We start from the raw sequence: 12636 nt of genomic DNA on the forward strand, positions 1-12636 counted from the left end.
TTCTTGCCAACTCCAGCAGCTCCAAGGAACTCTTCAGCGTCATCCAGGAATTCACCAAAACCACCATCGAAACCAAGGATATCACCCCTTTCCTGGACCTCTGCAACAAGCTCGGATCCTACTTCTATCTGAAAATCAAGAGCCTCTAAGACAACTTCAACAATCTCTACCCTCTCCAGCCCACCATCTCCCGCACACTCACGGCCAGACTCCACAGCACTGGCATACAAGGAACGGCCCTCGACTGGATCCGCTCATTCCTCATTGGCAGAACCCAGAAAATCATACTACCTCCCTTCCTCTCTGAACCCCTTGGGTATCAACTGCGGAGTAGTCCAAGGATCATCCCTCAGCCCCATGCTCTTCAATATCTACATGGCCCCCCTCACCGCCATCGTCAGACAATACTGACTCAGCATAGTCTCCTACGCCGGCAACACCCAGCTAATCCTCTCCCTCACCAAGAACCCCACCACCACCAGACTCTATTTCTAGAAAGGAATGAAAGACATTGCATCCTGGATGAGCCACAGATGCCTGAAGACAGATGTCCTTGTCCTCGAACCCTCCCCCACTGCATTGGACAACACTTGGTGGCCCACCGCCCTCGGAAGCCCTCCCACCCCGACCATGCCCTGGACCTCTGCATCATACTCAACTCCTCCCTCTCCATTACCCGACAGTTCAACGCCGGCGCCTCCAGCTGCTTTGACATCCTCTGCATCCTCCAAAAGACCGTCACCCACACATTTATAACCAGCAGACTTGATTATGGTAATGCCCTCTACGCCAGTAGCAACAAGTCTCTGCTCCGCAAGCTCCAGACCATATAGAACACTGCAGCCAGACTCGTACTCTGCATCACTCAACACAAATATATCACTCAACACCTGCAAAACCTCCACTGGCTTCCCGTTGGGAAGAGAGTCCCTTTCAAGATACTCACCCATGCCTACAAATGACTCCCGACCCCAATACCTCAACGAAAGAATCTCCTTCCACCCACCCCAAATAAACATCCGATCCACCAACCTCGTCCTCGCTGAAACCCCTCGCATCCAAAGATCCAGAAGAGGTTTCTCCTACATCGCAGCGAAGACCTGGAATGAGCTCGCTACCGATATCAGACGCTCCCCCTCCCTGAACATCTTCAAGAAGACACTTAAGATGGCTTTTCAACTGAATTATTATGTGGGAAGTAACTAAAACACCCTCAAAGAAAGAAGGGGTTATAAATCAGAAACACTTAAAATGCAGTTGGGACTACACGTGTGAGCAGCAGTTCTTTACACCTGAACTGACTCCATGGACTGTTGTAGTTGAGATCCCCAATATGTGTTTTAAGTTTGAACACCCAGCGTTGTTCTTTCTCAAATACCCTGGACTCATATTTGGTTATATTTGCAACATGTTCAAGAACCAGCCACCGATTATCCTGTACTTTGTGTTTTGCCTCAATGTAGTGAGTTGACATTTTGATTGTGGTGGCTCTACCACATCTGAGGTTGCTGCAATGTTAGCTGACCCTGTTCTTCACTCTTTTAGTTGTAATGCCTATATAATGCAGTTTACAGGGACAAGTTACGATGTACATCGCCCTTTTGGTGTTGCAATTAGGTAACATCCAAGTTTCCCCCACATTGTTGAAGGATACAGTTTTCGTTGCTTTTGTAAGGTGACACACGCTACATCCATAACATGGGTAATGGCTCACTACTGGGGATATGGTGCCTTGTGCTTGTCATGTATCCGTTGTTGACTACCACGGATGTGTGTGCACTAGTATGTCTTTGAGGCTTTTTTCTCGTCTGTGGTTTAGGAAAATTCAAGGTGCTACTATTTAGTATAATTAATTAATGATGGTTTTACTCACTTTGTCTGAGGCCAAATTAAATGTGGTAATGCATATGGGTCTGTCCTCCTTCTGTTTAGGCGACCTCTGTTCCAATAGAGATTCCTTGTTATTGTTGCATGCTTGTTTCATGGCTCTCTGTATAATGTTGAGTGGATGCTTTCTAGCTTCTTAGTTATTAGCCAGATGGTCTACTTGTAGCTTATAACCTCTCACATCCAAACAGATCCCACAGAGTCTTCAAAATTGTCCTAAAGGGAGATTCTACCTTAGATGACATGGGTGAAAGTTGTCATAGAGGAGTAAGCAATTTTTAGCCGTTGGTTTTTCATGTGTAGTTTTCCTCAACGTGCCTTGGTCAGCTATTATGTTCAGGTGAAGAAAAACAAATTTGTTATCACTGATGATGTGAGTTAATTTCAAATATTCGTCAAGTGTGAACCTGATGATTAAGCATGCCACCAAGGGGCAACCCTGGTGGGTGAGCGTTATTTAAGAAACCAAAGGGTATTCTCACCATCCTGTTGAGAGTTAGTTGAAAATGAGCAAGCCTTCTTTTGTTTGTTCTATATTAGAGAGGACCCCGGGTTCTTCCCACAAGTTCTTACATTCGTGACTACTGTAGAACATTGGGTTAGTGGGTGAGGGGGTGAAACCCTACGCATGCAACATCCACAATTCTTGTCAGGGTGAAACACAACCAAACTTCAAATTAACCTGTCCTCAACCCTCTGGTAGTTTGGCACAAAAGCAATCAGGCTTAATTTAAAGGCAATGAGTTAAGTATTTATGCATCTGAAAAACAGTAATAAAGTGAAAAAACAACACAAGAAAAATTCCTTACCAAATTAGAAAAAATACATTTAATAAATTATTTGACACCAAAACAATACAAAATTACAAAAATTATAAAATAGATACAAGGACCAAGTTAGGCTGGCTGAACAAAGTACTTTTAATCCTGGTTGTGGAGCATTGCAAGGATCCACATTGAAGACGTGCCCTGTAGCGGTGGCTTTGATGAGCTGCGGGCCGGCAATGCAAGGACCTGCATCGAGAATTCATGGCACAGCGGTGGTTTTGGATAGTTGCAAGGCTGTAGACTGAGGTCCTTCATCAAGGAGGCATTGTGCAGCGGCGGTTCTTAAGAGTTGTTAGTCCTGTATGAGGAATGTGTTGTGTAGTGGCGGTTCCAATGCAGAGCTACAAAGAGATACGTGGTGCTGTGTCTGATCTGCCAAAAAGACCACAGCTGGGCTGGCAGAGCACCTTTACGCCCACTTCTAAGGGTCCGGGACTAGTGTGGGGGTCAAGACTTAAAGCAGGCAGTGTCTAGGCGAAGGGCTAAAGGTGGTTCAAGCCTTTTCTGTCTCTAAGGCTCTGATCAGGAGACCAGTCAACGAGCCCTTGGAGCCACTCTCATTGTCATGGGTACAAGATTCAGGTACAGTCCTTCTTACTCAGGCTGCAGGCCAGCAGGCCTTCCTGCAGCAGAGCGGCACAGCAGTCCTTCTTCTGAGTATTCCACAGGTCAAGATGTGTACTGAAGAGTTGTGAGGGTCCATTACTTATGCCTTGTGCCGACTTCGAAGTGAGAGAAGCTTCTTGTGTCCTATCACTACAGAGGTGTCAGGAATTTCCTCCACCGCTGCCCGGCCCCAGCTTATCTAGGGAAACAAAAGACTAGGTTGGAACGCTTTGTGAGTGTGCTGAGGCAGAGTCTTTGTTATGTGCAAGTGTGGTAAATGACAGCTTCCCCCTATCATCAATTCAGAGATGGCCCATCCTGCCAACACCCATTACCCTTCTGTCTCATTGTCTGGGAGTAAAACACAAAGACTAAATGCCAGCAATACCTATTAATGTGACCCATGTTACAGACTGCGTGCACCAAATGGTTGGGACAAAAACATTCCAACCTTCTAAAAGCTGCATTTTTCAGAACTGCGACTTAAAATCTGTCTTCCCGTTTAAATAGGGTTTTAAATTAGAATTCTTTAGACACCAAACTCAACATTCGGACTGGCTCCCAATTAAAAGTTATGACTTATTAAATGTTTTTACGTAACCCAATATCCAATGGGAGAGGTAGGAGGCAGATTGCAGCAGTGAAAAAAAAAATTGAAGATTTCTTCAGAACCAGGACATGTGAAAGCTTAAAGTACATGTCCAACTTTTTAATTTACTGGCACTCTGCCCTATATGCTGTTTAGGGCCTACACTAGGGGTGACCTATATGTATTTATAAGGAAGATTAGGTATGGCAGACGTTTTATTTGATATGTCGAAATGGCATTTTAAAACTTCACACACAGGCTGCAATGGCAAGCTTGAGCCAAATTTAAAAGGTGTAGCGCAATCAAAGCAGTAGGGCCTCTAGTAGCAGTAACAAGCCACTGCCAGGTTCACTCTGGGATCTAAGCAGTTGCTTAAGCCATCTTGTTTCAGGATTATCAGGCCTGAGCTTGAGCTCGAAGAGAGAGAGTTTGCCACTTTAGCCACTTCACTTTTTGCTTATCTTGATAGTAGTAGTACAGTGTTTTTAATTTGCCAGAATTTCAGAATCTTTATCTGATAACCAATTGCAGTGTTTTTTCTAAATATTAAAACTGAAGGTATTTCATTTTGTTACTGTTATTGATATGATTGTCTTGATGATGTCTAAAGTTCTGTTTCTATTTATTTGTATTTCTATTGTATTGACTTACTTTCCTTTTCTGTGTCTGGATTAGATTCTTGATTTACATATTTATTAATTTAATGTCATTGATTGATCATATCTCTTTACGTTGGTGGACATTTTCTTTATTCGAGTCATGGTAAAAAGTAATGAATTTAAATATGGCTTTCATACATTTTGACGGTCTCAGCAAAAATACACAAAATGTCTATTTTAAAAACCTAAACATGATATTGTATTGTGTCTAAATACACACATCTCTAATAGTTTCATTTTTAGCTATGAGCAAGTACATGTATTGCTTATCCTGCCTTATTATAGAAATGTTGTCATGCTAATAATTTATAACTCCTTGAATAGTGTAGTAACTGATCACAAATCTGATGTAGAAGGTAATTGAATTTGGACAAAGATTAAATATGGTTTTGGTCATATTTATGATTTGTATCGTCAAATGTAAAAGGTGGTCTTAGGTTTGGGTTTTGGGAATTACCTACCTATCCGTGGGGAGGGGCAATTCAATTCAATGCTGCAGCAAGGAGGTGGGGTTTTGCACAGAACGTCTGGTTGTGGTGTGTGTCTGTTATATGTACGTTGGGCTTTGTTGACACTGGGGAAGTATAAAAGTGCAGGACTACCTGTATTGGAGACGATGAGCAGGCTTACAGAAGGAGCGCAGCTATTATTATATGGTAGATGACAGGGGGCTGTGGATGGCCTACAAAAGGAAGAGGGAAGTTGAGGAAAGGCTAAGGTTGGTTATAGAAGCCTCCAGGTCAGGGATGCCTTACTTCCCAGTAAAACTAATTTTGAGACCGATTAAGAGGCAGAGTTTAGCACCAGGGAGAAGTCTATCTATCAAAGTGATAATCCCTACAGAAGAGTAGTTTCTGAAAAGAGCGATCTATGGAAAGGGAAAAGGGATGTTAGTTTTGGAGGACATTACATATTTCTAACTTCTCAAGGCCAGTGGGTCTAGAGTATGCGTTGGTATAAGAGACGAATAATGGGGATGAGAGCCAACATTAAATGGAAGGTCGCATTCTGACATCCCATTTGTCTCTTCTTCAGGATACTACTGGACAGATTACTGACTTTCCAGAAGATAATCCTTCAGAACTCCACGACTAGCACAGGATAAGGCTATCTCTGGCATGCAGAAGATCTTAATCAGGAGAACTCTGACTCAAGGACTGAAAGGGCAACTAATTGAACCAGCCGTGGGATGTAAGAACGAATACGCCCAACCACGGCATGGTTTGATTTATAAATGCAATACACAATAAAGTGCAACAGACAGAATTCCCCTTGAGTTTTGCATAGTTCTTTCATTTAACATTAGGTATCTAGGTTTTGGGAGAAAAGCCTCCATATTAGTAGACACTGATCATCATCTACTAATTCAAGGAGGGTATCTTAATTTATTTATTTGCCTTTTGTTATATTAGGATAATTCAGTTTTAGGTAGCCCAACATTTATATGATTTTGTGTGCTTTGGTAAACATTGTTAAGTATCATGACTTGTAGGCTGATATTTACCACTTCTAAAGAATGTATTTTCTCTTATTCATTGTGTTTAGACCCATTACTTACCTTATGGCCTGATTTAATTCTTAGTGAAAGTAAACTCCATTGCGCCGGAGTATCTGTACCCGCAAGAATGCAGTCCACCTTTCAAATTTAGATGCAGATGGATACAAATGTGGATGGACCTTGGTTAATTCACTTTGGGGTCTATTCTGTCTCTGCTATGATTGAACCCTTCCAACGGGCCCAGTGGAGTAAGGGTGGTTAGAGGCAGACCTCAAATTCTGTCCATCTAATTCAGATGGGTGGAAATAGATGTCAGTTTTAATTTCCGGTCACCCCAGAGAAGGCCCTAGCTGAAAGTGGCAGTAAAAACTGCTTTATCCTCTCTTTGCTATGGTAGATAACTCCTATGGCAAGGGGAGCATTTCATTGTTTTATTTTCAAAAAGAAAATCCAGCTCCGAATTTTCTTTTTGAAAATAAAAAAGAAAATAGTTTGACTCTGGGCTCCGTCATCTTGACAAAGCTCTGCATCAAACTGCATATAGCACTGACGGGAATCTGTTTGGAAAGGACCGCCAGCTTGTCAGTCATTTCTAAGTTAGACGGGTGGCTCCTCCATCAAGGCGAGGAAGTAATTTACTCTGTCTCGCTGGCGGAGAAATGGGCCACCCGCCCATATTCATCTCAGGCCCTAATCACATTTCTAATCACACTATGATTTCCCTTGACTTGAATGTTCACTCTGATGTTAAATTCTGTAACTACTTGTTATTTCAAATAGAATATATATATAAGTTATAAAGAAAGCTTGAATTATTTTTCAGGAAATATTTGATTCTTCATTGGGTCTTATTTGGGATGTTTTTAAAGCCATTTTACATAAGATTCCGATCTAATACAAATCTCAATACATGCATACATTTGGAACTGGAAATAAAATCAATTTTATTATAAAAATATTTTGTAATGAATGTAAATACAACCCTTTGCTTCCTAAAAGTGCCGACTATTCTACAGATAATGAAAAAGCAAAACAACGTTTAGGCTCAAAGAAATCTGGTTGGTCAAATTTTTTAGGATAAAGTCAGACTATTAATATCATCATCATCATTTCCTTTTTTTAGCTCAATTTAACTATAAAAGGTACAAGTAAAAGCATTCTTTAAAAAAAAAAAAAAGCAAACAAATACATTAGAGAGAAAATCCATGTATAAGTAAAATACAATGCTATTCATAAGAGGAATTCAGCAGTACAATTCTATATACAATTTCTAGTACAATTGATAATAAAAAAATGGCCTATTCCCAAAAATATGGCTTCCTAAGACTCTGAATAAAACCCTTTCTGTGACTAAAATAAAGCAAGAGAAATATGACAATAAAAAGCTGGGTTTTGTGATCTAAAAAGTGACTCAAACTACACAGAATGGCAAGTATGCAGAAAGCAGTCCTTACTTCTTATTTAATATGTTCATCCTGATATGCCCTATTGAAGATAGGTAGTTCGAGATTGGAAAAACAATACACACTCTAGAAGTGGTTCTGCATTCTTTTAGAGCAATATGGCTATCACTAAAGCATAGTAAACAACAAAGAGGAATAATCCAATATAGGTATTGTTTTGCATAAGCCTTACAGAAGAACAATACATGGTCAACATTCTCGACTACCTGGAGGCCCATCAGACATTATATTCCCTAATCTAAATTTAACAAAAAGTGCTTGTGCAACTGGATTAATAACAAAGTTCATGTATGACTCAAATTCTGGAACACATTTAATCAGTAAATAGAAATCTACAAGGCTGCCTGAAGGGACTAACGATATTTTGGCCCCTAGTCCCAAAAACACGTTTTTATTTATCACCAACATTGTGGGGTAATGCAGTAGGGTTGGACAAAAAACTATTCAAGCCCAGCTTTTGTAACCAGGTTTTTATATGCAATAGCCAGGGACTTTTACTGACTTATTGTTCATCTAGTATGACCCTGACACAATCCCTGTAGGGATCCAAATCCAGAGCCTGATCAAACATTGGATGGGTCTCAATGCAGCAATGTTAGAGGTTGATCTGAGATTTAAATCAATTTTTATTGGAAGGGTAGGGGCACTAGTGGGATGCCTCAAAGGAGTCTTTATAAAAGCATTTTCAGCCTTTTCAAGAACACCAGCGTTACAATGTCCCTCCAAGTCCTCCACACACAGTGCTGCCGCACAGGTTTGAGTCTTATATATCTCAATTGGAGGTGAAATTGCGAAAGCAGACGCCCTTTTGACAAATCTTATGATGGACCCTGCTCTTTGTTTTAAAGTCAGTCCACTTTTCCCTATCTGGGGTAGCCATTTGTGTAAGTCATTCATTCTAGCACCCAGATAATCAAATTCGTAAACCCTACCTAATCACTCAACCTCTAAAAGTACCTTAGCCTTGATTTTTTGGCAGGCACTAAATACCATATATTTTTTGTTTCATTACTTTTAATTCCTAAACTGTGCTCCTTGCAAAAAAAGCTGAATTTTTCACATAGAGTAGATAATCTGTATGGATTTTTAGAAAGCAGCAGGGTATCGTATGCAAAAAAAGACCCTGTATTTTATGATCTGCCATTTCGCATTCTGAAAGATAAGAGAAGCATTCATTTATAAAAGGAAGATCATGGGGGCAAGGCCGCACCAGTGTCTAACACCTCTCCTAGTGGGAATATCCCCTTCAGTTCCCTGCTGAACCCCACCTGACCCTCGCAAAGGTCTCTGTATAAAAAGCCCATATTAGAGACAATAAACCCACAGGGTCCCCAATCCATAAAAGCAACAAATAAAATAGCGTCCCTCAGTCAATATCTGCAGTCTTCCATTTAATGGACAGAAACCGCACAATCCGGTCAATTGTACTATTTTTGGGTCTAAATTGTGCCTGTAAATGTGATAGCACTTGATCTGAGAACATCCAAACCCATGGCCTAATTAACATTTACATACTGTAGACTTTTTGTATGTTGTCAATTAGACCTATTGGTCTGTAATTTCCTGTGACAATGGGGATTATTTCTTCCCCATTCCAGGAGCTTGGGATAGAGGCTCCTGCCATTAAGGCAATTTGACAAAGAATTTAAGTAGGGACAATTGAGCTGTAGCTCAGCAAGGATTATGTCTAAAGCAGGTGCTTTCTCTGGTTTTTAGGCCTGAATTGCAGTATTAGTTTCTTCTAGTGTGAATGGCTTTGCCTCTTCTTCAGAGGATTCAATGGTGACGGATGGCAGAGTATCTTTTTTGCCTCTGTACATATTTTGTATCTACCTAGAGTGCTGAGAAATGTTTGACCCAGTTCAGCGGTGTGAATTGGCAATCAGGGTGGACTGAATCTCTGTATCCATTGTGTGCAACCATTTGGCAGAAACACGTATTGTCCCTATGTTTAGACGCATCCAGCAGATAATTACAAATGCTAGCCTCCCTTTGGGCCTTCCTAATCTTGATAGTCCTATCATATTTCCATCTTTCTTCAAATATGTCTGCTCTATGTTTACTCTCTAAGGCATTTACCAACCCGTCTGTGCACTTTTGCAAGAATCCTTAAACCATTGATCACTCCAATTTTCCGAGGGCCTCCACCATTTTTGCAATATTTTACAAACATTCTCCAGAACTGGGAGAAGACACTTTCATGTAGTATCGTAATCTGGGAAGGGGTTAGGGTGTGATACCCAAAGGTTAGCAATGGATCAGATACAATTCTATGGATCTTGTGTATGGCCTTTTTTTAATTGGAAAGAACCTCCTATCTAACAATGTGTTTATTATTGGTCAACACAATAGGGTTGGATAGTAAGGCTGGATCTAGGCACTGCATATCCTTTATCCATGCCCTTTCCCAGTCCTATACTATATGGAATTGATCGCTATCATGGCAGTCTATGACCACCATATCTGCCATTTCAAGCCATAAACGCACATCCAAGAGGAAGAAATCAATTTGACTTGTACAATTACCCTGCTCAAACTTAGGCTTACCAATATGTCAACAATCTAAAATGCCGCAGAACTCATTTTGGGTCATCTCCTAGAGGGAAAAAAAGAGGGGATCCCCCAGGATTCATCTTCTCCTTTATTCATTTCCAAAAGGGAGGCATAGGGTTGAAAGCATGTGTTAAAGTCACTCGCAATTATGACATTATGGCTACAGCTGCAATCTGCTAAGAAAGCATTCAAATGTCTTAAAATTTTGAAAGATTTATTAAAAGGGGTGGACCTCTTCAAAATGTTAATCAAAAGGTTTGGAATCCCAGACTTAGGTAACATACTTAGAGCTAAAAAATCTGTGGAATCAATAGTAATTCTCTAATAAAACATTCAAGAAATACTCTTGAACATATAATAAGCCCCCCGGAAGGTCTGTCTGCTTCCGATGGTGTAGCATCGATGCTGTGTTATAAAGCCCTGCTTATTAGCTTGGGCAATATCCCAGGTCTTTCGAAAGATGCGGCTATAAAATGTATCTACACATAAGCCCCAGTCCTCATCTCCAAGTTTAGAACTAATCTCCGCAATGTTCCAAGTAACAAGATGAAGAGTAGATGCATGACTTTTACGGGTCTGATTCATATTAGAAGATGTGGTCTTTGGCTGCGGAACAATGTCAAATATAGGTTTTTGAAGTCCCTCTTTGTATCTGCAAGTGAAACAAGTTCCCCCAATTTAGATCCTGAGTGATTGTCCCCCTCCCTCACAGTTGGGATAAACAAATAAGTGGTTGTGACAGGTAAAGGAACAAACAGACTCTGAAGTCAATCAATCGCTGCCTAACCACTCTCAAGGAAACGGTCAGAGTTTACTCCATGCGCCTGACCAATTTCACTCCTTTTTATGGTGAAATCCCCACATCCACCTTCTCTTTTGAGCAAAGTCATCTGAAGTTGGAGGTCTTATTGTGAATCTAATTTCTGAACCAATTGGGGGGAGGAGCGTTGTTCTGGCCCTCCACCAGCTCGGAGGAAATTAACTTTACTTCAATTGAGTTCCAAGGCGCTGTAAGGCATTTTCTATTGACAATATCTGAGTAGATGATCTAGTGGCATTGACTAACATGTCTGATCTTATCATTAAAGGATCATTATTCATGAATTTCAAGAGCTGTATTTTTATGCAATTAGAGAAAATTGGTAAGATGCAGAGAATTATAGATGGGTTACTTTTTCTCCAACAGGTTCCAAGCCACATTGAAATAGACAAGAAGCGCAACACTTGAGCCATCTATAATATCACTCATAACCCAAGGTGAAAACATCACCTTTATTCACAGTTACCCATCTGCAATTGCATTGAGAAAAAGGTTATCAAATTTGGTATTTTAAATATAGAAACTAAGAAATATGCATGTACAAAAAGAGGCAGACTCCAGATAGAGCATATATACATCACAGAAAAAGAAAAATAGCTTTGTTTATCACAGCTATGGCGATAATTGTAGTGAATAATGGTATTTTGAAAACGCCTGTTGAGGAGAGTAGATGGCAATGAGCACTACCTCACAACGTTTGAGTCCAAGAAAAGCTCTAGTTCTGGGTGGTATTCCAGAGGAATTCTTTAAAACTTTTTCCAGTATTTTAAACTTTCATATGAGAAATTATTTAATCAATTTATAGTGGATGGTGAAGCTTAAATATATTGATTCGACTTTACAATAGTAGATGTGAATAATAATAACTCATCTCAAAAGGGATGGGGACCACAATTATATTAAGCTGGCTTATTTAAAATAGTATTTGCATTGATAGGTGTTTCATCCATCTGCACTCTGCTACCTAAAGAGTGCCATCAGATTGGTTGAATAAATGTCACTCATAAATTAATTGGATTTGTCAGGAGCACAGCAATTATTAACAATGCATATAGGATAACGTTAGTAATAATTGTCAAATACATTTTGCAGCATATCAAAGTTCTTGTATATTACATTTGGAACATGTATCTTCCAGATATCATAATACTGTAAGTGGATGATAGTAAGCCCCCTCTAGAAAGGTGTGACAAGATGGGTAAGAGAAAGGTGCCTAGATGAGTGATGGTCATGATCAAAATCATTAGGCCAAAGCCAAAAATTGACAGAATCTTATTTTCCCAACAAGGCAAATTATTTAGTGAGTGCAGCACACGTAATTTGATGTGTGGTTAATGTCACATAAACTTGAAATATACCTTCCGGACAGTTGCCCGATCTTTAGTGAAGTGGCAGGCTCAAGCAAACAGCCATAAAAGAGGTAACAGCCAATTGTCGAACAATTGTTATGGACATGGAAATCTGTATGGAGACAGAGGCAGGAGGCAAACATAATGGCAACGGTGAACATCAATGCCAAAGTGAAGGTCGAAAGGTCGAAAAGTAAAAAAGTATGTGGTCAGAGGGATGAGACTTAAATAGTCGACTGTTGAGAATAACCCAGGTAAAATGAGACTCAGTCGACTGTTGAGAATAATCCAGGCATAATTATCCATGTGGCTTCTTTTTTGCATAGTGCTGGAGTTTTGTTGCCCCCCTCTGCTACCCCCGTTGACCAAGTCTAATGTGTGTAAC

At 40.3% G+C, this 12636-nt stretch overlaps 1 protein-coding gene across 2 annotated transcripts in view; it reads left to right on the top strand.

Moving 5' to 3' along the window:
• Window positions 1-12636, top strand: part of SHISA4 (shisa family member 4) — a 772640-nt gene that overhangs the window by 640351 nt on the left and 119653 nt on the right. The window contains exon 5 of one of the 2 annotated variants that reach the window (XM_086923110.1): window positions 5604-5886. The exons of the other annotated variant lie outside the window; for it this stretch is intronic. Within the exon in view, the coding sequence (XP_086779236.1) occupies window positions 5604-5626 (23 nt within the window). The 3' untranslated portion in view covers window positions 5627-5886. Of the gene's footprint in view, window positions 1-5603; window positions 5887-12636 lie in introns of those variants that run through there. 2 annotated transcript variants of the gene reach the window in all.

This window comes from Lissotriton vulgaris, chromosome 5 (genome assembly GCF_964263255.1).
Source record: "Lissotriton vulgaris chromosome 5, aLisVul1.2, whole genome shotgun sequence".
NCBI lineage: Eukaryota > Metazoa > Chordata > Amphibia > Caudata > Salamandridae > Lissotriton > Lissotriton vulgaris.